The 25,388-nt window shown below is 37.8% G+C and overlaps 1 protein-coding gene across 9 annotated transcripts in view; it reads right to left on the reverse strand.

Annotated features, from left to right (window-relative positions):
• The window catches only part of MEF2C (myocyte enhancer factor 2C), a 122,214-nt gene that overhangs the window by 35,806 nt on the left and 61,020 nt on the right, over window positions 1-25,388 (reverse strand). For 4 of the 9 annotated variants that reach the window (XM_042822870.1, XM_042822869.1, XM_042822871.1 and 1 more), the window contains 2 exons: window positions 2,027-2,086; window positions 1,744-1,881 (listed from right to left, as the gene is read on the reverse strand). In XM_042822870.1, the coding sequence (XP_042678804.1) occupies window positions 1,744-1,881; window positions 2,027-2,086 (198 nt within the window). Of the gene's footprint in view, window positions 1-1,743; window positions 1,882-1,942; window positions 2,087-25,388 lie in introns of all 9 variants that reach the window. The other 5 variants (XM_042822873.1, XM_042822876.1, XM_042822872.1 and 2 more) reach the window with 3 other exon arrangements.

A 25,388-nucleotide genomic window follows, 5' to 3' on the forward strand; every position in this document is an offset into this window, starting at 1 on the left:
TTTTTCATAGCTTAGATTTTAATAGTAATATTCATTGCTTTGTCTCAAGAAAAGAGAAAATGCATGAGAGAAACAGAAGATCTCAAGAGCCATCTCAAAACATATTCAAAGTTTGAAAGGTAACTTGGTTGTATCCTATCTGATTGAAAATGTTGTCACTTTGATTTGAAAAAGCACAGGTCATCCTTGAAAAAACAAAGAAATGATGATTGCCAAGATTTTGATGTGAAAAAGGGTGAAGCATATAAGCTTATAACAGTCAATCTAAATGTTGCAATCACTGTTTGTCAAACTGAGTTCCATCCTGAGAAATCAAACTCATGGTGACAGCTATGACAACTCTTTTGTGGAGAAAAATACCTATAGCAGTGTAGCAAATAAAAAGCGAGGCAAGAAGATTAAATGTATACTTATACCTCCCTGATATTTCATGTACATTTTGGGATTTCTTAGCCAGTCATTCCAAATGCTCAGTTGTCACACCCGGTGCCATTCTGGCCTCCATGAAAAATCTTATTTATTTATTTATTTATTCATTCATTTATTCTTTTTTTTTCCAAAGATGTATTTGCCATGATGTGGGAACTTCACCAGACTCTAGTTAGCTTGAGTGAAAATTTTTTACATTGAGAATTAATGGAAAAAAAATGTACACTGCATGAAATAGAATCAGAATATCCCTAAGATGTGTCTTCAGCTTAACTATCACATTTTGTATGCACAATTGAGCAGCATAACGGGTATGACTTCGTCATTTTGGGTGAGAAGACATCCTCTCTGTGAGTTAAACATACAACTTTCACATGGGAATAAACAGTAAACACACCCAAATAATCTTTTCTAAAAGAACGCAGTTAACAATGTAAATTCAGATGCTTTTTGGACCAAGGTAATTCTTTGGATTGCTCATCCTTCCACACAGAAGAAGGGCCAAATATAACCTTCACAGCCCCCACATTTTTTTGTCAGTTTTATAAATTTTCTATTAAACATAATCACAAGTTTTTTTTCCCTATATGTCTTGTGCAAACAAAATAGCACATGCAGAGTTATTTCTCTTAGATATCTGGCAAGGCATATGACTGAAGGTTAGAAATTTTGACTTGGTTAAAACAAAATTTAGCTCATGTTAAAGCATTAAGTAAATGCTGATGAGGTCAAAGCAAATTCTCTGACAAAGCTGTAAAATCACCCCAACACACAAACATGTCTGAATCCTACCATTAGGCTCTCATGCAGTCTGTTTTTCTGCAGCGAGCAAATAGCTGTAACCCTTCAGTGCTGCAACTGAGTTTGGCAGGGACATTTGAGAACCGAAGTGACACGCACAGAATGTAGTAATTGCTATGTATAAAGGAATTTCAGTTCTACATCATTTTTTTCTATATCACCACAGAAAGTATTCTGTGGGTTTGTTAGCCTGTCCACAAAGAAATATTTCCATTGTTACATTTTAGGTATAATTTGTGCAAGTAGTGTGGTAAAACAGTTCTGTAAACCAAGTGAATATAATGCATATATATATATTTCACTTCCTTCTGCAGGTTTCACCTATAGGCTCTGTCTACATCAGAGGTAGAGACTTGGAGGAAAAGTACATTGTGTGAAATTTCCTGACCATAGTTGGGCTATTAAAGCCTATTTCCAGCTGAAATGTTTTCTTTAAGAAGCCAGAACTGAAAGGGTTATGGTTTGTTACTGCAGCGGTTATCAGCAGACAGCCATCTAACCGTTGGTACTTACAGGTATTTTATGGCTCTTGATCATATTATCAAATTCTTCATTAATTTTTTTGTATTTTTCTTCAGTGCGTGGGGTGAGAGCGTAAGAGGAGTCAGGATCGGGGCTTTCACAACCTTTGTTTTCTTTCTTGTTCAATGCCTGCCAGGTTCAGAGAAATATCAAAAGGTAAAAAAAATGAAAAGGAACTCAGAGTACTTACACACAATCTTTGTCTGCTGATCATTAGATCAATATCTTCATTAATTTTCCTGTACTTGTCCTCAGACTCAGGGCTGTGACCTACTGAATCGTCTGCATCGGGGTCTGGACTGTCACAGCCATTAAGTCCTTTCTTTCTCAATGTCTGAAATACACAATTTGGAAAGTTCAATCCTTTACACAGGCTGCAAGAAAGACTCAGCAGTGTTAGAGTAATACAAACTGCCCAGAGGTGGAATGTTTTTACATTCTAATTTAGGGACAGAAACTGCTGACATACCCACTACAATGATGCCACATGCCTTGCTATGAATGACAAGACAAGACTACACCTTGCTCTGAAAGAATCTCCTTGCTCTGAAATTGGAATCAGTCAATAGAGAACAACACTAGCAGTCCAGCAAAGTGCTTGTATTAATACACGTCGTTCCCACATCTGATTGCATTAAGAGGTTAAAATACCCACCCAGAAGACAATTCTAACATATTTATACATAGCAATTAATGGCAAAAGACATATACTGTTTAGAGTAGAATAGTGTTTCCTGGAAGGACAGATACAGGAGGAAGAAATGAAAGAAAAAAAAAGCTAACAAATTTAGCAATTCACGTTCTTCACTGTAGAAGGAGGCGCAACCGAATCAAATTCTTTAAGGAATGACATGAACTGCCATTCTAAGGTGCATGCTTTTGGTAGGACAAGAGTGGGGAGTGGGCTGTGAACATGACTGAAATATTGATTCAGAGCTCCTAGACATAGTGTTTACTTTTACTGACTCCAGTTACAGTGCTACAAATGTACAATGCTGAATTTTAATGTACAGGAAAAATAACTGCTAGAACAGATGCTTAGTGAAAAGTCAAAACAGAAGAATCTCAGGTTCACCAGCTGAATTTAAGCCCCGGAACCACAAACAACAATGAACATCATCACGAAGAAAAATAACAGTGATCCAAAGCACAAAAATTAAATGAAATTAGTAGCTAACAATTTTAAATGGTTGCCTGGCTTTAAACAGACCTTAACTGGTCTACTAGTCACCCATTTTGTTAAGGTAGAAGGATATGAGAAAAAAGTCCTTGTAGACTATGATATAAGCAACAGTACACAAAGTCAATATTTGCAAGATTTCCCAAACAGCTTGAAGAGTTCCTTGCTGAAAAACTCTTCAAAGGGTCCATTTGGCTGTCTACAGCCATTATCAGACCACTCACAGCTAAATTTCCCTTGCAGCATGGCTGGGAGGCCTTACAACAGGTAGACCCCATAAGTTCCTGTGTTACTAAGTAACTATGCTTATACTGTGTCATTAGTGTCTGTGCTAGTGATTAGCAATCAGCCTTAGATACCAGACTCTAACTGGTGTCTTTTTGCCTTCTTTTACCTGGCTGCCTCTGATCCGAGCTTTTTGTTCCTTTTGGAAAATCACATTTCTTAGCCATTTTCGCTATGGCAATGCCCAATTTAACAGTGTTGAATCTCTACAATTTCATACTACAAACTCATAGTTTGTACTGTTGTATTTGTATATAAAAAAATTAGACTTTGATTCTGTGTTTTATACAAGACTTGTGGATGGGCCCACCTTATCACTGCAGAGAAGTCATAAAGCTATTCTGTTTCTGGAGACATGACTTGAATCTCAGATTTTCATCAAGACAAAATAACAGCACTCTGTCCTTTGAGATCAGAGCCTTCCAAACTCATGCTGTAGACCTCTCAAACACATTTTGGCAAATACAGAAGGCTTGTTTAATGTAGATCTTTTCAAATTTCATATCTATACAAACTTCAGATCTAAGAGCCACTCCAGACTCACAGACAAAATTATACATCCATTTGAATAAAACCTTAAGAAAATGTGATGACTTGAATGAGTCTCTCCACTTCTCCACTCCCTCTTATCTCTCCTTTATGTTTCAGATATTTGATCCATGACAAAGTCATGAATAATATCTATTGCTAATAGACTGGAACAAGCCCATTGCAAAGAGGGCTTCTACAATCAACTGCTGTTTGATAGACTTAAGAGATACAGTATCGTGCAGTAAAAGTGAAATTTCCCTTTTATATCTAAATAACTCACCTGTTTTATTTTCATAATCTGAGAAAGCAGGTGCAATGAATTAGACTTGCTGCCATTACAGGCTTCAATCCCTACTTTAACTAGAAATTTCTTTATTAGGCTTATGTAGTCAGTAGACAGCCAGGAGGGTCTGTGTGAGCAGAGACCAGAGTGCCCAGCAGTGCTCCTGTGAACAGAGCAGCTCCACCTGGTCCAACAGGGACCCAACGCTGCCAGAACTGAGTCACAAGCAAAGCTGGTTGTGTTCTGAGGGAGCAGAGGTAAGTGAGAGAAACACTACTGCATGACAGCAGCTGGAGAAGAGGGTTGAGCAACGGAAGAGAAGCAGCTGAGCAGGCACCGAGTGCAGGGCAGGAGGAGGTGTCCAGGTGCAAAATTCCCTGCAGTCCAGGAGGTGGAGCAGTGGATATGGCCTGAAGGAGGTACAGCCCACGGAGAAGCCCCTGCAGGAGCAGCCCTGGGCCAGCTCTGCAGCTGGGGAGAGCAGCCCACTGTGAGGCGGGTGGTCTTCTACCCAAAATTAGCTTTAGCTTTATCAGAGTAGAGGCAAATTTTGTGTGCAAATCCAGTGTGCCTGGTTGGTGCCTTGGCAGACATGGCTAATCCAGTTCATTAATCTGTGCCCTTCTCCCCAGCCAGCTCCCCTAAATTTTAGTAAGTTAAGTTTAGACAACAAAAATGTCCACAAGTGTGCTACACAGCTTCTAGCTTTGTAAGTGCTGGAACTAATGCCTGTTTCCCTATAAACTACGGTTTGGAGTAAAGTGCAATGTACAGAGAATTCTTGCAGCTGGATCTCTTGAGGATTCCCCTGCACCCTGCCCATTCTTCTATGGATCCTTTTTTTCCCCTCTGCACACTGGACTCTTGCTGCAACCCTATCTTCAGCTGGGACACCTTCTAGGAATATCTCCATGATCTCTTTCTGCATAAGAGCACAAAAATGTCGTGAATGATGTTGAATTTCATAGTCCATAAGACCTCTCCTTTTGTGCCAGATTTCCTTGGTACTGAATAAAGAATGAAAAGCTAATAAGGAAATGGACAGAAAAGCAGATGGATAGGCTGCATAGGCATGCACATACACACACATATTCACAGTCCTCTGGAGAGCAGAGAGCTTACTAGGAATGACATACTTATCCTCTGCAGCAAGGTACTGAGTGGTATTCAGGACAAATATAATGATCCTGGGCATCTTATTATCTTATTATTATCTTATTATTATCTTATTATCTTATTATACTTTCCAATACTCAGGCTGTAATTTGGTCTGTTCTGCTGCACTGTGTTACTTTACTCCCCACACTGTTACCAAACTCACACCTCTCAGAAAAGTCCTTTACTTTTGTGCTTCAACACATTTGGTACTTCTTGGTACAACATAACTGTAAGTGACACGGACTGAAAGCTTACAGATCCATCCTTATTCAGAAGCTCTATGGACTACGCCAATTTTTCCCTCTCCTCCTTGGCTCTGTGTCACCACTGGATTATAGAGGCTGACTCTGGACCTCACAGAAGAATAGAATCATTAAGAAGGCCAACTGGGTTTCAGCAGGCTTTTGACCTAGTCTTGCAGTCATTTAGAAACGATGCTAAGCTGTCGTGGCCTCCTGCAAATCCTGGAAAATAGCCAGAGCTATAGCATCCTCCTGGAGCCTAGTTAGTTTCCAAAGATTTAATGACTACTCAGGGAATTTTTTAATAGCATAAAATTACACAACTGTATAAAGCACTGCATTCTGGAGAACCCCAAATCAGATTTCAGTTATTTAAGAAAATAAGCCCCTTTTTTTGTAATTACATTGGACACTAGGACACTAATAAGCTAAAATCAGCCATGGCATATGAAAAACAAAATGGTTAAAGGAAAACAACCTTTGGCTGAAATCTCATATGCCAGCAGTTCAGCCTAAATCCTGCTCTGATAAGTGCTGACTTAGTGACATACTGGTTGCTGTAAAATGAAGTATAAACAACTATTTACTTTCATTTCATGCAAAATTTATCATCACTACAAAAGCACAAAAGAAAATATGGCTGGATCTGATTTTATCAAGACAATGGAAATCATCATAATTTGAAAGCTTCTGAGGAGAAAAGAGCCTTTCAATTTTCTCCAATCTTTGCTTATGCACTATTATCTTTTACTTTTAGTTTTTCTTTAATGGAAAGACTGGAGAAGAACAGACACTCAACTTATTTTTTTATTTTTCTTCTGTTTTAGTTTGCTTGTCTTTGTTGAGGAGTTCCTCCTTTCTCCATAATTTCAATAGTTTCATATACTGTGGAACCAATCTCCAAAGCACTCTGGGACTTGAGAAGCTGCAGATATTTGGACTTTGAAATGCTTACATTAGCTCCAAAAGGTAGAAGACTAGGTCACTTGATAAGGTCCCAAAAAGCTTCTGACAGTCCACTCTATGTGCTACACTTACATATCCTGAGGATGAAAGACCCAACTAGTTATTGCAAAATTAATCATTATCTTGATTTATGTTATGAGAAGTACCGCCTTGTTGGCTTTATCTATGTCCATAATCAAAATTTCCACTGCAGAAAAACTAAGAATTACAGTTCTGCTTTTACTAATTCCCATATCTGCAATGTTATTCAGGAGTTACCATAAGAATCTTAAAAATTTCTAACTGATAACCCTGCTAGAAACCATGAGAATCCACAAAGATTTAACATGTTTAACATGATATATTATACTCAACTGTTAGGAGACAAAAACCACAAGTGCCCTCTATTTTCCACTATCACCTTCCTGTATCTTGATAGGAGAAATCTTCCAGCCACAATTGAAAAATGGTTTGGTCTCTGTTTTGCTCACTGGAGCCACATAGCTACGTGGCAAGGCAGACAATAAGCAATTATAAAGAAATCATATGCTATTGTGTTCGGTTGCTTTATAGCCATGCCAAAGCACCCAGCCAAATTTACGGAGACCCTCTAAAAAGCAGGAAATATTTAAATCATGGGCTTGATTCATTTAAGCATCTGTTTGCTCTCTGTGCAATAGAAACATTGAAGTTAGCAAGTGCGGAGTGAAGGCAACCTTCACTCTCTTCTCTTGCACAGTTACATAATGATGAAATTTTATGATGAAATGGCACTATACAATGTATGGTGCAATCAAGTAATGAAAGATTCTAGTGGAATGAAAAACACAAGGAGGAAGAGATAGGTTGCTATGGGAACCATCCATCTGAATTCACTGACTTGTGTGTAACGAAAATCTGAAATTTTATGTTCCATTAATGTGGAGTTCTCAGATTTTTACATTTAATAATGAACATAAACTAGTATGCTGGTACTAATGCACTTTAATTGCATGTTTAGGAGAATCAGATAAAACATGATTATACTTACTGTTATCTAACAAGCTTCAGACAAAAGGAAAAATGTATACCAGTAAAAGAGAAAAATGGAACATTTCTTACCTCTTTCGTATAAATCATTAAATGCTTTTGTGGTTTATACCTTTTTTTTAATATAAGCTACAGGGCTTACATAACAGCTGAACTTCTAGAACCACACGTTAACCCTTCTTTACTATCTTATTTTCACCTAAGTTTCAAAGAAAAAGAATTTCCATTGTCTGGTTCCGCAAGTCTTTCTTCTTGAAATGAATACACATCAGTGTGTATTTCACAACAGTACACCGATCGTCTGCTTGCATTTGCCTCTCATTTTTGCTTGCCAAGTGATTATTCTCTCCTCCTTCAAGTACCTTCTCTAATCACACCTCTTGTGAAACCAAACAATGTTGACATCCTTTGCCAGCAGCATCTGCTTCTCTTTGCTTTTGGATAATCACCCAGTGTGTTATGAATGTCTGTATGTGTACACCGCAAGATTCTCATGATATGAGATTTCCACCTGCTTACACAGTTCAGCCTATTCTTTTCCACTCATGCTCTTGATACATTACGAGACATATATCCTCTACAATAATTTTTAGTACAGGTTCAAAATCAAGTTAATAAACAGCATTTTGAAAGAGTACTGGGACAGTGGGGTGTTTTCTTCTCTTTCCCCTAGCTGTGCTATGTGACTTGAGTACCAGGAAGCTTGGCAAGGATGTGCAGCTGGTGCAGCATGAGCCAGAGGGATGCACAGCCCTCTGAATGTGTATTTATCAACTTTCACCTTACACCACTTCCCTCTACAGGGCATCTCCTGCATCCAAATGAGATTGCACACCTTGTCTTCTGGGCTACCCTGTAGGGAGGTGGGGTGGGGAGTTTGGAGATGGTGAAAAGGCAGGGGCTTGCACCCTAAAAGAAGCCAAGCACAATACTTATCTTTAAAGCTCAACCACACCCATAAACTGTTTTTTTTTAAAGAACTGAACTCCCAATAATTCCTGGGACTCTAAGCAGGGATATTTCTTCATCCCTCCATCTTATCCTCATCCGTCATCACAGAACAAATGGTCTGAAGGCCCCAAAAATTCTGCAGGCAGCTGAGGTAGGATTCTTGTGCTAACCCTCAGTGGAGGAGATCATGTTTCTCTGGCTTTGACAGAGATGGTCCAGGCAAAGGCAGATGAGAGCATGTATTATGTGAACAGCAGCAATGCCACACATCTCCACCATCCACATCTGCCAGTCCAACACCTGGTCCCAGCCCCAGCACTTTCACCCACACTGCTGCTGCACTTCTCAACCCTTGCATGGTCACAGCCTGCAGGAACACAGGAACAGTGCACAAATATGTACACAAATATGCCTGTATATGTGTTTATGCATGTATTTATACACATGTATACACAGCTGCTACTGTATCATGTTTCAACATCTTCTTGCTCAAAGTTAGAAGGATTCTTTTGCTAGTTTTTGTAGTTGAACATAATTAGATTTCACTGACAGTGATGCAGTACAGGAGCAGCCCAACACTGTTGGTGTGTTGTATCAGAAGAGGTAAAACAAGAAATGTGTTTTTATGAACTGGTACTTCCTAAACAATATGTTCACATGTAAGATCAGTTGGAAGTGATGGGATTAGTGGCGTAAATGTAATGTCAATCTAGTTATAACTACACCTGATAAAATCATCCCCATCCACATATGTAAGATTAAAAAAAAAAAACCAACAAACCGTCTTATTTAAAAATAAATAAATAAATATCCTCTTAAACATCAGTCAGAATTTACTGCACAATTAAATAATGCGGTTTCACTGAAGTATGGAGTAAAAACTAAATTTGTGTGCAGCTCTGCTGCAGTAAAAACACAACACTTTCTATTGACTTGACTGTTAGTGCTTTATGCTCAAAATCAGCAGATTATTTAGCTAGATTGGAGGTATTCTCAGGACACTTGTGTCTAAGGATGGAATAATTATCACTCTTCCTTGAGCAGCCCACAACTATAACCTTGCACTGGGTGTCCCAAGACCTTTTGCAGGCCCCCTGTTCAGCTAGACAAAATAAAGAAGATTTAGATTTGGGCAGAAGGTTTCAGTCTGCTCTTGCCAACACTCATCCTGCACATTGCTCTGCCCATACATGTGTGCCTTAGGCCTTAGCAAAGCCAACAACTGTTTCACAAGGACCAGTATTTGTGGGAAGACTCCATGAAAACAACGCTTCTGCACTGTCTCCTTCCAGTAGTTCATAGGGAGGAGCACTGCCAGCCTGTAAGCTCTGTCTACCAGGGGATGCAGAAATGGGCCAAAGCCAGAACAGATATATCTTTGACTTGCTTTGACTTGGCCACAGCATGATATTGGTACATTAGGTCTTTCACGGAGTTTTCAAAATGATCTAAGTGTGTGAAGATGGCCAGATTTTCCTCAAGCTGTATTGAGCATATTCAAACTAGAAGAAGATACTGTGAGATGCAGTATATTTGATTTGTACTGGGTTTTGCTGCCAGACAAAGAAAGCGTATGAATGGAAAAATAAACTTTACAGTAGTTCAGCAGAATCATCTCAGCTTCTTTAGGGAATATCTGGCCACTTAAAAATAAACACTGTAATCATCAACAGGTTGTTATTTCCCTCCTTTTTATGTTTGTCTATCTATAATCCTTCTCCACTCACTCTATCTCTTCCAGATGGAGCTCTGCCCTCAACGTTTTCATTTCTGTCTAATTTAGTCAGACATGTATACAAATACAAGGCTGAAGTCAGATCTCATTTACGCTGGTGTAAATCTGTGGCTGGAACAGCTGTAAAGACACCAGCTGAGTTATTCTAGATCTACAGTGGTGTTACCAAGTATGCTACATGAGTGTTACTATCTCTCCAAATACACAGTATTTTAAATATGTGGGGCTTAATATAAATAACTGTGGAAACTATTAACTATTTCAAAGGCAGTTGGTATTTTTCTGTGATATAAATGGGAACATTTAATACTAAATGCCATATTCAAAATATTTAAGAAATGAGATAAACAAAGTAACACATATTTTACAGAAATTTTGTCACAAAATTATTACAGAAAAAATATACTTGTGATATGTATTTTGATCTAAAAATATATTTTAATCTAAAATATCCTAAGATATTTTGCAATTCAGAAATAGCATGTGTAAGAATTGCTTCACTTATTATTACAATGAAGCTATCTTGCGATGAATATATTATCAGCTTGTGTCAGCTAGACTAAAAAGCAAGGTTTTCAGGAGAAGAAATAATAAATATATCTGACAAATAAATCTGTAACGATAGATATAATTTACTTTGCAATGAATATTCCCCAGACCCCGGGGCAAACGTCTTCACTCTTAATTATGAGGCCAGGTAGTCTTTGATGACCACAAAACTTTTTGCTTTTCCATTTCGTATGAAACAGTGCACCTCCAGCAGCACTGAGCTGGGGCAGTACTGACTCAGCAGTGAAAATGCCACCCACTGCTGCAGGAACACCACTTCCCTCTGCACCTGGGTTTTCTTTGGAGGTCTCCCATAAAAAGTGTGTTTGTATTAGTGTTCTCAACAGAGAAGGCTTTTTTTTTGTTGTTGTTGTTGTTTTTAATCCTTCCCAGAATTTGAACATTTATTTCACAGCAGATCAAATTACAGGGTATTACAAAAAAACCCTACCAGTATGACAACGAGCAAATGTTGCTGAATAGCTGTTCCTTTTAAAGGCAAAAGAAAAACCTCTTATATTTTTATAGTACCATAATTGTTTTATCCATTGGTAAAGATACCTAAATCAATATATATATATTTTTAAATGGTGAATTATAATAGAGGTTAGATCTCTGAAACTCTAGACTTCTGTTCCTTTGCAGGATGGAGGTCTTAAATAGCAGCAAAGCAATAACCATCAACTCAGTGTTCTGCTGATAAAGTCAAGTTTTCACCAAGGAGAAGGGAAGAAAGTCTGTCCACTAAGCTTAAAGTGAGTACATTTCAGAGGAAAAATTGGCCTACGATTCTAACTGTAAAAACAGATGATGACTCAAACGATGCAGAATTTTGTATTTGGTTTAAGATGTCGGTGTTTTTTTGTTTTGTTTTTTTTTGTTATTTTTTTTTTTTTAGACCAAGAAACTATATGTTATTTACAAAAAAAAAAAAACAACAAAAAAAACCAACAAAAAACCCAACATTTGTACAACTTGTATTTATCATTAAACAGTTGCTAAAATCTAGACTATGTTATGCATTTTTTCTATATAGCAAAGTATCACCTGCTAGTAAGGAAAGAGAGAGGTCCTGTTTTCCCATGGAAAATCCTACAGGAATAGCAAGATCCAGATAATAATTTTTCAAGTTGAATGCTGAAGATATCTAATCTATGTAATAACAAAGAAGGACTGAGAGAGCATAGTCAGAAGCTGTATGGAGGGGCTGGATGAAACTTCCAGACTGCATGATTACCCCAAAAAGCTGGTCCTTCTAGCAACTCCTTGTTTCTTGGAAGTGTATTCACACTGCTCTTATCACTCTGCTTTTCCCTTTAGAGGAGTAAACACTTCTCTCAAGAGAAGTGATTCAAAAGAATCAGAAATGACAGACTTAGAAAAAAGAGATCAGATTTTAGATGGATTTTGGAGAGTTCAGGAAGCTTTCAAGGCAAGTGAGTTCTAAATTTCCATTACTGCAAATTGTGCCATTATGGAGGGAAAAAAGGCAAAGCATCTTTACACAGGATTACCAACAGTCAAGTTGCTTGCATGTATCTCGAGAGTCTGAAGTTTAACTCCCATTACTGTTGATAACTTCCTGGATGGAGTTTAATTCACTTTTTTTTTTTTTTTTTTCCTACTAAAATGATGCATGATTGTAAGTAACATAGTAATTGAGGTGCTGTAAGAACAATTTCATTAAAAAGAAAAGAAGCTAACTGCAATGCATTCACAAAGGACTCTAAATTTACTATAGTCAGAGAGACCTCACAAACCTTCTGTAGCTTTGTTGAGCAGAGTCTAAGTTCAACTAACACTACAACAGTGGTTTTCAGCACAGAATGAAGGAAAAAGACTTGAGAAATGCAGTGGTTTCCAGTATTATCACCGCTTGAGAAAGCAGGAGTGACAGAGGCAGAGCCAAGTCAGAACATTTTGACCAGAAATGTGGATATGAGAGCAAAGTTTGCAGAGATACTAGAAAAATCATGGCCGAGGGGGTAAAACAGACAAAGAATAGAAGAACACAAAATACTCAAACCCAAAACCAACACAAAAAAACCTTCATTCAGAAACTGAGCATCTTTGTGAAAATTTCAGCTTTCTCTAGAAACAGCTTAAACATATCTTAACTGTTAAGGTTTCTCACTGTAAAATTGGATTTCTTTTTCTGGACAAAATTATAGTTTTGTAAGGAAGAATTGGTATGTTGGGTAGCCAAAGCACTACTCTCTGAAATCTTCAAACCTTTAATCATATCGTATTCCCACTCAGAAAATTCTGTGGGCTACAGAAGATGTTTCTACTGGAGTCCATTCATTTTGCAGGAGAACTGGACAAACAAAGCAAGATGTCAGCCTGTTTCCTTTCTTCCATGGCCTGACAGAGGTAGGAGTGGAGAACACAGCCATGTGTGTGATTGGTACTGTGTCGGTGAGGCCTATTCTGAGGACTCTGGCGCAACAGCTTTGGTGGCTGCCACCACTGCAGGGTCGGTTCTCTTGCAGTGCTGCCCCTCAAGCAGAGATTGCTCACCCCATACTCAAGTGGTAGGGATGTAGCAGCTGAGGGTTGGGTATTCCCCTCTTCTGAGTCTGCTGAGAAGCTGGTAACCTCCAATGGAGAAAGGCAGTGAACAACTGAGTAGTACTGACACCATCACAGCTGTTTCCCCAGACATTCTCAATTGGTGTCCCAAAAAAACACATTACACGTAAGAAAGAAAGCTTTTCCCATTAGGAATCGAGTATTTTTGGGGGGAATTGAAGCCCCGCAGCAGTCTTAAGGGATGCATTTGTTTTAAAGAACTGACCTCCTTTGTGATTCATCGCTTCACAGTATTTTGCTACATAGACACAGGCAGTGTTTTGGGGACTGTTTCTGAGAAAAAAATTAATCTTTGTCAATTTCAGCAAACTGAGAAAAATGTTAAGCGAATAATGTTTAGAGCATTTTTTTTCTAGCATGCTTAGCTTGCATACAAGGAAAATCCTACATAACAAAGTACAGAGGTTTCAGCTCTCTGCATTTCTGTTCTGCACACAGAATGAACTTTACAGCAAACTGTCCACAAGTTTATGAATGCTGGATGTCTGGACCAATTACAGACCTGTAATGTCCGCCTGTGTCTTTAGGCTGAATCCACTGTCCTGACAGACAGAGCAGTAGTATCTCCTATTGACAGTACTGCAGCAAGAAATGTAAGCTTATTAGTTATTCCATTATTTTAGCTATTTTCTAAGCCATCTGCTGCCATCAGCATGCTGCCACAGCATCCAGAGCTCTTTCCTAAGTTCTGCAGGGCATTTACAATGCAACAAACTGATTTAGAAGAGAGTTAAAAAGTTCCACATGGAATGATACAGGAATACCGCAGCATCTCTAAAATTTGCTTCGTATTTGAATTTTAAAATCAACCAAATGCTGATTGCATCAAAGAATAAGACTGTGGCAAGATTGAAGATGAACTTACCTCAAAATATGTGTGGCTTTGACTCTTACTACAGAAATACTAAAATCAAAAATCTGCAAGCAGATCCTGTCGGATTTCAACAAGCCCAGACTTTCACATAGCACTTACAGCAGCAAAAAGGACAAAGAAGTATCCAGAAGGGGCAAAATTTCAGTGAAAACCAGGACTGCTATAAGATCCTTTCCAGGAAGAGGCCAGCTGGTGTGGAAGAAACAGGCATATAATAAATCCTCTATTGCAGAAGTGAACAATTTTGTTCCTAGTCTCCGTACTTTCACAGTCCTGAGGCTTGTGTGCAGTTTCTCAACAACATGAAACTTTGAAATAAGCTACGCCAAAGACTTCTTACAGTGTTTCCAAAGCTTGGCAGGATTCTTGTTTCTGCCTGGGGTATACCAGATCACAAAACCCTGCAATAAAATAGCAGTAGTGGGAATGGATGAGTTTTTTATTTGTGCTACTGAATTGGTCACAGAGATCATGGAGAAGCTTAACTGCAGAACGTTTGGTCAGCTCTTTTGCTCCATCACTGACAGTGACAGAAAGTGAAAACAACATTTCTTCTATAAAAATGGCTGTACAGAGGAACTCTCAGATTCCTTAATGGGATGGGAATTAAAAATTTATTCCACATGAGAGGGAGGTTTCTGTAAGTTTTGAGGACTCAGTGATTTACCTAAGTTCAAACTATGGCATAAATAGCCTGCTCACCTTCAGCTGTGAAACCCTCATAGGCATTGTCATTAAGGGAGTTTTACTCTAGAAAACAAACTCCTTACTACCTATCAATACTATGATTCTATGATTCTGTGATTCTATGCAGTCCAACTCAGAATGGGCAAATGTAGATATCTACAAAGGTCCAAATAGTTCAACCATTTGGCTAATGAAGCCAATTAGGCAGAATCTCCTGTACCTGCCAATATTTGAAAGCTATAAATGAAGACGTCTAGGGACAGAGAAATAAGAGCACACTTTCTTAAGGCTCATTCAGGAAATCAGTATTTTTTAAAGGGACAGGATAGAAAACTAGTTGACAAGAAGTTCTCTTTTAGCCACACTGCTTTGATGTGCACCCAAGAGCTTACATTGAAGCCATAAAAAGCAGTCCACACCCTGCTGTAATTCCCTTGCTGCAAGAAATGGCCTTGTGACAGGAAAGGGCTATGGAACAAGTCCAGTAAAGGATTTAGGCACACAGAAAGCTCAATTTGGCAATACTTGACATTTAGGCACCTGACCTCCAAAGTGGCAATCAAACTGTTAGGATATGAGGCTTCCTATGCAGGGCACAGTAAAATCTTGGTACTGAAGAACAGGATCCAAGCCAGGCAGCGGATTACTAGGATGTGTGTGACAGATCCAGACAAAGCAAACACAGTTTCAGAAATCCTACGCCTCATCAGAAGTTAACATTGCTTTCCCAGGACTGCAGACACCTCCACCCATGAAGACCTATGGGGCATTCAGGCATTCAATAAATGCTTGCCATTGTGGGGACTGAGAGTTTCTGGATCTTCTGGGGGGAAAAAGCTTTCCATTTTGGTCCAGACTGGGTTTATCCAAAGGGTACAGACAGTACAGTACAGACCCCTAGATACCTTCAATACCAAATAACAAGGTTTCTCACAAAGTTCATATGCCTCAAGTTACACTTTTGGATAATCATCTTAGTTGCCATATTTTAAAACCCATGTTTAGTCACTTCCGTGAAACACTTTAAGGTCTAGGACGGAAAAAAAATGAAGCATAATTATAATTTTTTATCCTTGAGTTAAACAATATATATGCATTGTAGGAAAATTCACTTTAGAGAAGAAAAGCTTATTTTCAATAGGTTTCAAAAATACAGATTAAATGCTAAAGTGCACATTTACAGCTGCTGGAGACAAAAGTGAAAAGCTTCTATTTTATTGATGATTGTTTGAACATGCTAGAAGTGTGTAATAACCAAGCCTTGGATTGTAACTGTGAAAGAATAAATTGCGTGTTTTTATGTTTGGTCATGTTATAGCTATGATTCTTTTGTAGTAAGCTAAATATACTTTAAACAACATATGCTCCTTTAGGAATTGCTTCTTTGTCAAGATTTTGATCTCTTTTGAATCAATCTATAGCAGCTGTGAGTTGTTTAAAATACTTGTATTGACTCTTCTATAATTTGCTTTCTTTGAACAGCCTGTGTGCTGTAACATTTGATCAAAGAAATAAACGTATACTTTAACAACCCAAAGTAAAGTGCATGCACATTTCTATAACAGTGCACTATAAAATGTAATTATAGTTGTCTATAGATCACACAGGATGATATAAATAATGGGCTTGAGATTTTTTTTCTAATTCAAGCCTATTCATTATATCACGATTTTTTCTCTTTAACACTGCTCTCTATCACACAAAAGCATTAATGCAGTTAATTAAAGTTTAGATCACAGATTATGCAACTTCTTTTAATAGTATATTTACTCCCTCATTAACTGGTAACCATATGCAAAATTGCCCACAGCAATATTAAGTAAGGAAGACACAATAATGTAAAGTTGTGGTTTTATAAACTACAGCATAAAGAAGATGCTGATTGAAACCCTGTTCTAAATGTTTTTTTTTTTGTTCGAGGAACAATGGCTGTTTAAGATTTAACTACCACAGAAAGCTTAGCAGTTCTGACCAGTGGACATTAATTCATAGCTGACCACTAGACTTTTGAGCATTAAAAATGCAGAACAATAAGGTGTAGGTGTTTGAGGCTTTATAGCCCTGCAAATTTGATAATTTACATTAATTTCAATTGTCTTTTACATACACAAGCACATGAGGACTCCCTGATTTAGATCAAATGGAGCCCAATCATTATTAGCTACATAATACACAAGGTCGAATGCAAATTTTATAGTACACAAATAAATAATTAATTTCTATGTTTTTACTGTAACAAAGGGAGAAAAGTCAGCATATTTTGAAGTTTAACATAACTTTTGCCAGAGATGTGAAAACAGTGGGAAGGTATCACAAGAACAGATAGAGTTACTTGCCCGCAGTCCAGGGGAAAAGAAACATGGAGGAATTTTGCTTCATGCAGCATGGAAGGATAAGGCAAGAAGAGCTTTTAAAATACCAGCTCTATTGAAGGTGAGGTAGAGTAGGCACCAAGCTGGATTTTTTGTATCCCTATCCTTTCTGGTGTTTCTTCACCAAGCACCTCCTGCAGGGTGCCTTTGCTGCTCAAGGAGGGGCTTGCCTATTTCTAACTTTGTGGCACAGAAGCATATTTACTGCACATTTATTTCTCCATATACACAATGAATGCTTCTTGGAGTATGAACTATTTAGGTCCCAATTGTGCCACCTTTACTGATCGGAAAACTGCTTAAAAAATAAAGCTACAACACTGCGTACTCTCATTGGAGTATTCTGCTTTCTCCTTGCAAATAGTTTCACAGTCTGAAACAGTACCTCTATAACTGTTTGTACGCTATTGCTTACTAGAAAAGGTGATAGAATGTGCAGAAATTGCTTCTACAGAAATTGTAACCAGATGATTTTGAAGTTTGCCAGAAGGTTCCCACTGACCTCTCTAGACTTTAAGTTAGGAGTGTAAACATACCTGATCAGTGGAATTTACATATTAGGGTTTTTCGGTTTTTGATAATGTAGGACTCCTTTTACCTAATAAAAAGAGTTGTGAGCAGCAGGTATGGGACAACATCTGGGAACATTTGTACCCTAAGAAAAAATCTTGACTCATTCTAAGCATGTGAAAAACTGCACTGCTTTCTGATTTTGCAGGAATCTTAGCATGCAGTCTTCCACTGTGGCTCGATGGGAACAGCTGAGAGCTTATGGGAGTCCAATAAAACAAAAAGTCTGGGGGGACAGGAGGGCAAGTTCAGTTAACTGTGCTGAAGACAGTTGTGAGAAAACAGGAGACGTGGCATTATTACATTTCTGATTATATTACTGTGCGGAATCCAGGTAAACAACCACATTTTGTATTTACCTTTCAAAGCAGGGATGTCTTGAAAGTGAAAAATGGGTTTGCTCACAAAAGCTTTTGTCTCTGGAACACAGCAGTAAGTAGCTCACTATCTAGGTTGAAAATGGCGATGTAGGGTAGTATGCCCTATTTTTCCAAACTTGCAGTGAAGATACAATAAAGGAATTCAGCCTCGGTAATTACTACTACACCACACAGACACAATTACACCCTGTGTACTGCATAAAGGAATCACTTGTGGTCTGCCTCCATTACAAAGAGCAGTAGGGGGCCGACATACAAGAAGACAAAAATGCTTTACAAGGAGGAAGGAGACCAGAAGAGTCGATGTACCCAAATACAAGGACCTTGATTCTTTTTGGAGTGATTTAAGTCCCTTTCCATCAATTATCGTCCTTTGTCTTCAGCGTCTTATCACAAACAGCATTACAGGAACTGAACAAAACAATACTCAGGCCCAAATAACCCTGTGAACTGTACTGACATTTCCACACCCTGTTGCTGTGTTTGACCAGGTTACTCAGATTTAAAAAAAAAATACAACAACACAAAACTAAAAAAACCCAGTACAAAAGCTCCATACTGACTACCAACAAATATTTCTGTTTTAAACAACATGCTCTGTCTTTCCTGGTGTCTTTTCTGTTGTCAGTGGAGCTGATGCCTCAGGTGATACTCACAATGATGATACAAAAACCTTTGCAGTCCAAAATGACATTGGCTTTCTCTAATGTGACAGATTTCCAAATGAAAATGTACTGCTTTGCAGAGTTCTCAACAGGCTTATTTTTAGGCTAATTAGATTCTTCCCCTTGCCATTTGCGTCTCCTATACCCCCCTGCATAAACCTGAGCTTTGGATACATGAAGAATTACAAATAACAATTTTAACTTGTGGATTATAGCAAGTACCAGGCCACCAAACTGTTTGATTTCTGAGTGAAGTTAGCCATCTGTCTACACACTCACTTTTACTGCCCAGAATCAGAGCAATAAACTTCTCTTGAGCAATAAGTGAAATTTTGAGAATATGATCCAAAGTATGAAATCAATGAAAAGTATCTATTTTTTCATTCATTTGGACTAGATATGTGACATTTCATGGCACTTTTTGACAGAACATTGCAGTCATTGCTCATCTGAAAATAAATTAAAAAACATGCGGAAAGTTATAAAAAAAAAGAAAAGAAAAAGAAAAAGGGACCTTAGGAAAGTCAGCTATTTTTGACAGTAAGTCAGCTTCTGTGAAACAAAGCCTTGTCTTTCAGAAAGTATTTACGATCTATGAGAAAAAAAAATATATCCTTGGGCTAAAATGTTTATTGGCACCTAAGAGTCTGAAGAGAGCAAGTCAGGCCTGTGGTTTTTTGAGGGCACTTTATCATCGCCTGCATTCTCAAAGGGATCTGTGAATGAATAGAGCTGGATTACTCAGCCTTCTATTCCACGCATATTCCTCTCCATTTTCCTTGGCAAGACTGAGAGCCAAGCTATTTTTAGTTAGGCAGTTTTCTATTTTTAGATGAATATCAGTTAAGAGACATTTGTCAGGAAAAATCTGAAAAAAGAAAAACACAAAAGGGGGAGGGGATGAGGCTTCCCATCGCACATTGCGAAGCAAGCCCTTCAACCTGTAACTCCAGGCGTTTCAGCTGCTTCCAATCTTGGAAAAATAAAGAAAATTCAGAGTTCAGGGATTTAAAAATAAACCTACCCTCTGGCAAACAGACCAAAATACAACAAGATGTTACTATGTGAAACAGTGACTACAAAAACAAAGAACGTTCTCCAATGACTAGATTGGGATAAAACTTTGGAGCTATTAAGTTATAAGAATGTTACACAGGCATGTAAGATTTTTCCAGTTTCTAGGCCAGATATATCATGTTTTGGAGAAAGAAACAGTCATCTGTGAAATAGACCGAGTTCTCAGACATACAGATTTATGTTCCCAGTTTGACAAAGAAAGGAACTGTAAAAAAAGTTTGAAACACATGTATATTCTACCTGTATTTTTAATCTTTGTTATCCCACCATTTTTCCAAAAATCCAGTCAAAAAAATTCCTAAAATATTGAAATATTTTAGAAGTTATTATTAAGAACAGAAGTATAAGAGAAAAATAGCATGAGGATCTGACCAGTGATAAGGACTAATCCTCAATAAGTAAAAACTAGAAGGTTCCTCCATTTGCATCCATTCCTCTTCTTTCATTCCCTACACTCTAATTCTAATTATGGAAAAGCAAGTTAATCAAGTGAGATACTTCACTTTCATTTGACATCTATTAGAATTAAAAAATATGTTTTATGCTAACTAAAACCTTGTTGTAAATAAATCATAGTGGAAAGCTGGCCTTTTTGAGAAAGGGGGGGGATAAAGAAAGAAAAAGGAAAACAGAGCAACTCTTTCTCTTTGCTGCATTTTTCACTTATTGGACTAATTTGAGATCTATTCAAAATAAAATAAAAGCAATATCTACACTTGACCTTTTATTTTGTAATAAATAGTTTCTGAAAGAAACAGAGTCAAAAATCTCATATGTGTAAGTGAGAAGGAAAAACGGCTATTTACTGAATCTAGTAGAGGGACTAATTTGGATGGAAAAGAACCAACTTTCACAATTTTCCCACTTTGAAATTTTTCTTTCTATGACGTTGTAGTAGCTGATATAAAATCCAAATTGATGGAATAATGAGATTAGGTAAGAATGTCAGATTTCAAAAGATTTGTTTCTTAATTATTTGCTTGAAAAAATAAAATTAAGATTGATAAAGTGAAGAGGAAGTTTTTTAGCATTTTTGAAAACAGTGTATTTTCCTATCTTTTTGTACTCACCCTGAATAGTAAAAATATAGAAATAAATTCATGTGAGAATTATGGATTACAAACACATTTCCCAAAGCTTTGAAATTGAAAAGACAAGCAGTGAAAGACTAAAGGAATATTAAACAAACAAACAAACAAATAAATATCTTAAAGCCCACCCAGGATTTTGTCATACATCTGGTTAGCAATAACAGTTTGACTCATGTTTACTAAAAATGAAATGAGAAGCAAATACTTAAAAAGCCTAAATCATCATTTAAATGAAGTTCTTTGGCCAGTTGACCCCATCCAATCATCTCCTGGCCTGTGGAAACTGGTAATAGTAGCTGATTTTTAGCAAGCTGGTCTCCAACCAATTTACAAAGGAAATCAATAACGCTATTCCCATTTTACAGATAGGGAAACTGAAGCATTAAGAGGAAATGTGACTCGTCCAAGGTCACACAACAGTATTTGGCGAAGCTATTAATAAAATGAAAGTCTCATGAGTCCTGGTCCAGGGCAGTATCCAATAGACTGCACTGTCTTTAGATCACCCTGAATAACCTTTCTTACATACAAGTTTACTTTCTATAATGCCCCAGATCTTTAGCCCATGGTAGCTGAAATAATTCCGCTGATTTTAGTAGCTGAAGAGCTGACTTGATGCGTATTTCACAGCTTGTTTATATGCAGTATTATGTTATGATGCCAGGAGAAGCAAATACTCTTATTATGTTAAACAAAATCCAACAGTTGCCTTGCTTGTCCTCGAAGGAGCACACTTAGAGAGCTATATGGGCTTATTTACAAATAACAAATATAAAGATAAGAGTCTTAATTGATATGAAGAGGCTTTCAGAATCTAATTAACCTCCCAGCTACTCATTAGCTCTGTGACCTTTAGAAATAATTGACAGAATGAATTTTTTCCCCTTCATTTCATTCAGAACTTCCCCACCAAGTGACTAATCCTCCATGTGTTGCAGAACTCACAGCACACCTGTACATGCAGTAAACCCAACAGCAAAACAGGACTGTGGCATTCCTCTCAGGCATAATACACTGGCCATGCAGCCAACTTTTGCTGCCTGAATGCCAACTTCATTGCAACCTCCTGATGTGCTAAAGATATACTATGTTCTAAGTCTCAAGGAGAATCACTGGAAATTTAGCAGTATTTCATACATTTTACCACTCCTCTGTTGGTCGTGCTAAATGTCAGATTCTCAATTTAAACTAGTTCTACAAAGCTTTGGAAATGCATGTTGGTGTGGTACTGAAGGATATGGTACAGTGGGCAGTATTGGTGGTAGGTAAACTAAATGATCTTAGAGGTCTTTCCCAACCTACAGCATTCTATGATCCTATTCTATGATTCAATGATTCTGTGATTGGTTTTGTGTTTTCATTATGCATTTTTTAAAACAAAGTTTTCTTAGTAAGCAGTAACGAACACATAGACACAAGCAATATTATGAATTCTACCACTCTACACAGAATCACAGAATAGAATCTTAAAGGGTTTGAGTTGGAAGAGAGCTTTCAGATCATCTGGTTCCAACACTCCTGATATACGCAGGGATCCATATGGGCAGGAACCAGGTTGCTCACAGGCCCATCCAGCCTAGCCTTGGGTGCTGCCAGGAAAGGGGCATCCACAACTTCTCTGGGCAACCTGTTCCAGTGTCTCATCACCCTCACAGTAAAGTATTTCTTCTTACTCCAAATTGACATGGCTTGGCATTACTTTGTTTTCTAATATCTTAACAATGAAGTGTGTAAAGATGTCTGTTTGTGTTGTAAAAAAAAACAAGATGCGCAATCTGCAAGTAGAATCTATGTGTGTAGCAGTTCAGTACTTTCCAATGTGGAAAATGCAGTTGCATTTGGCACTAGTCTGTCTTGCAATGTTCAGTTCATTCTCCCTCACCAAATGCAGGCACACACTGGGCAAAGTGTGACCTTTCTACAAAAGGTCAATTCAGCAGCAGACAGTAAAGCAATGAAGATGTGTCAACATGTGGAAAACACACAGAAAAGACAGTGCTAGAAAGTATCTGTAATTCCTGAATTATTTAAAAATGTGACTTCTGTTTGTGAATTAGAACTACCCTTTATTTCCCTTGTAGCCAACCAGCAACACCAACACAACAGCCCATGGCTAGTTAAAGTATCCTATGGCAGCTCAGGATAATTCTTGACACAGTCTTCACTATCACTAAGATTTCATCCTAAGAGAGTTTCTCCAAATTTATCCAATTACAGTGAGAAAAGGATGGTGGGGCATTGAGTGTAATGCGCTTCCTATCATGCATACTGAAGGAACAGCTGCTGAAGCAATGGGAAGAGGACAGAAGCATTTATCTACAGTAGTGGACACAAGATGACAGAAAAAAAAAATTATGCATGGCACTGCAACTGGCAAGAAGCTAAGAAAGATGAAAGCAAGGATGAGTCGAAGGTGAAGAGACCCTCAGTATTGGTCAAAAGGTGATCATTTTTTGACTGAAATGGGATTAATGTATTTTACATGGACAATCTTGTTACAGTATAATCATTGCCTTATTTTGTTACTGTTCTTACTGTGCTGTATTTGAAGTAGGGTTGTAAATTTTGTGTGAGAAAGGTGCTGAAAGGACATTATATGCTTCTAAGTATTCAGTGGGAAAAAAACCCCACCCAAACAACAAAAATCACACGCACACACTAAAGAAACAAGTAACACCATAAAACCCAAACCAACACAAGTGTAGGAGAATGCCATGAGAAGCCATGCCAAATGAGAAACCATATTATTATCAGGTTTTATTGAAAGAGAAGGGTATGACACCATACTGTAGGTGTTGAGTTCTTACAGTTCTTATTTGTATTTGTAAGTGTTTGCAAGGGAGCTTGTATTCCTTCTGCATGTGAAAATGATTTAGAAAGAAGAATAAAAAGAGAAAGAAAGGATTAGTTGAAAACAGATAACTGTGAAAGAAAGAGTTTTAAGGAATGATCTTTACAAAATTCAGAGATGATCTGGTGGGTGATCAGAACTGATAACTGAAGCTCAGAAAGAAAAGAGAAAAATGGAAGAAGTTTGTGTTTCTCTTTTCTCTTTACCAGTGGTCAATGATAAAGCAGAGGGGAAGTGAGGAGGTGAATGTATGTGCCAGAAAATGGAAGATATGGTTAATGGGATGAATTTGAAAGGGCTGATATAGTAGGAGAACTTGAATTAAATGCAGTGACCACTGAATCAGCAGGGGAGTGGCAGCCAGCTGGAGAAATGTGACAATAAGAGCAGGAGGGTCAGAGCAGCAGTGTACCAGGGGCCTAAAAAGAGTTGAAAGATGGAGTAATTAGTGAATTGTGGAGGGATGATTTATGTTCATGCTGAGTAATGATCAAAGTATGAGACTTGATGTCTGAAAAACAGAATCAAAAATAAGTTTTAGTGAAAACTCACTAGAGATCTGCTAAAACTGAGCTGGCAATTTGATGTGAAAGAAGTGACAAGGAAGCAGGGACAGTGAGAGAAGACAGGCAGGAAATTTCACCTAAAATAAGCAGATCGGTGGCTTAGTTGAAGAGCCACAATAAATTTCTCGAGCATGGCTAACACAGTAATTGTATTTGCTGCCACTATGCAAAACACTTCTCTGTATTTATAATCCAAAATACGCTCCTCCAGTCAAAGAGGGATGTCCTTTCTGAGCTCCTAAGTGGCGGTCTTATGGTGCTTTGGCATCACATTCTATTCTTATTGCAGAGTGACAAAAAAATGTCACTGAAATAAGTTGTGCTACATTTTTATTTTACAGAAGCAAGGAGAGGATATGGCCTTATGTTAAATAAGCACAAAAATGCATAATACATGTACTTGTTAGTTGTAAAGTTGACACTCTTGTTCTCCATTTTGTCACTGCTAAAAGGAAATCCTCGTCTATACAATTGTGCTGATGTTAAATGACAGACCTACAAGGTATATATATATATTTTGTTAAAGCAGATAGGAGCTGGAGATATTGACAGACTTCTAAGGAGAGCTTGTAACTATTTGTAAGGAAAACTATTGCACCAAAAAATGTGTCATAAGTGCCTCAGGATTTTTGTAATGATTAAAAATGTAATATCATTTTAAGTAAAGAATTACAGATCTTCTAGTAGTTGCATGGCAGGATTTTAAATGAGAGCTGCTGAATGCACTGTTTTTAGTGTTTACATACAACACTGGTAAGTTAACATAAAGATGGAGGATCTTCTTTCCTTCTCAGCATACACAGGTACAACAGCTCAACACAGACCCTGCTGCTTCTTCAAGTTACTATATCCAGCCACCAGCACGCAGCTTTTAACTGAAGGAAAATTGAATGAAAGTCTGTGGCGTGAGTGGTTTGGTGGGTGAGGACATAAAAGTTTCAGTTTTAGGAATCCAGTTAACTCTAAACAGAAGTCTCAAAATGAATCCTTTTTTGCAGAACTAATATGTATTGTAAAACTGCC

The sequence above is a fragment of the Centrocercus urophasianus genome, unplaced genomic scaffold, assembly GCF_019232065.1.
Source record: "Centrocercus urophasianus isolate 14NV4802_14NV808 unplaced genomic scaffold, USGS_Curo_1.0 seq_21, whole genome shotgun sequence".
Lineage (NCBI taxonomy): Eukaryota > Metazoa > Chordata > Aves > Galliformes > Phasianidae > Centrocercus > Centrocercus urophasianus.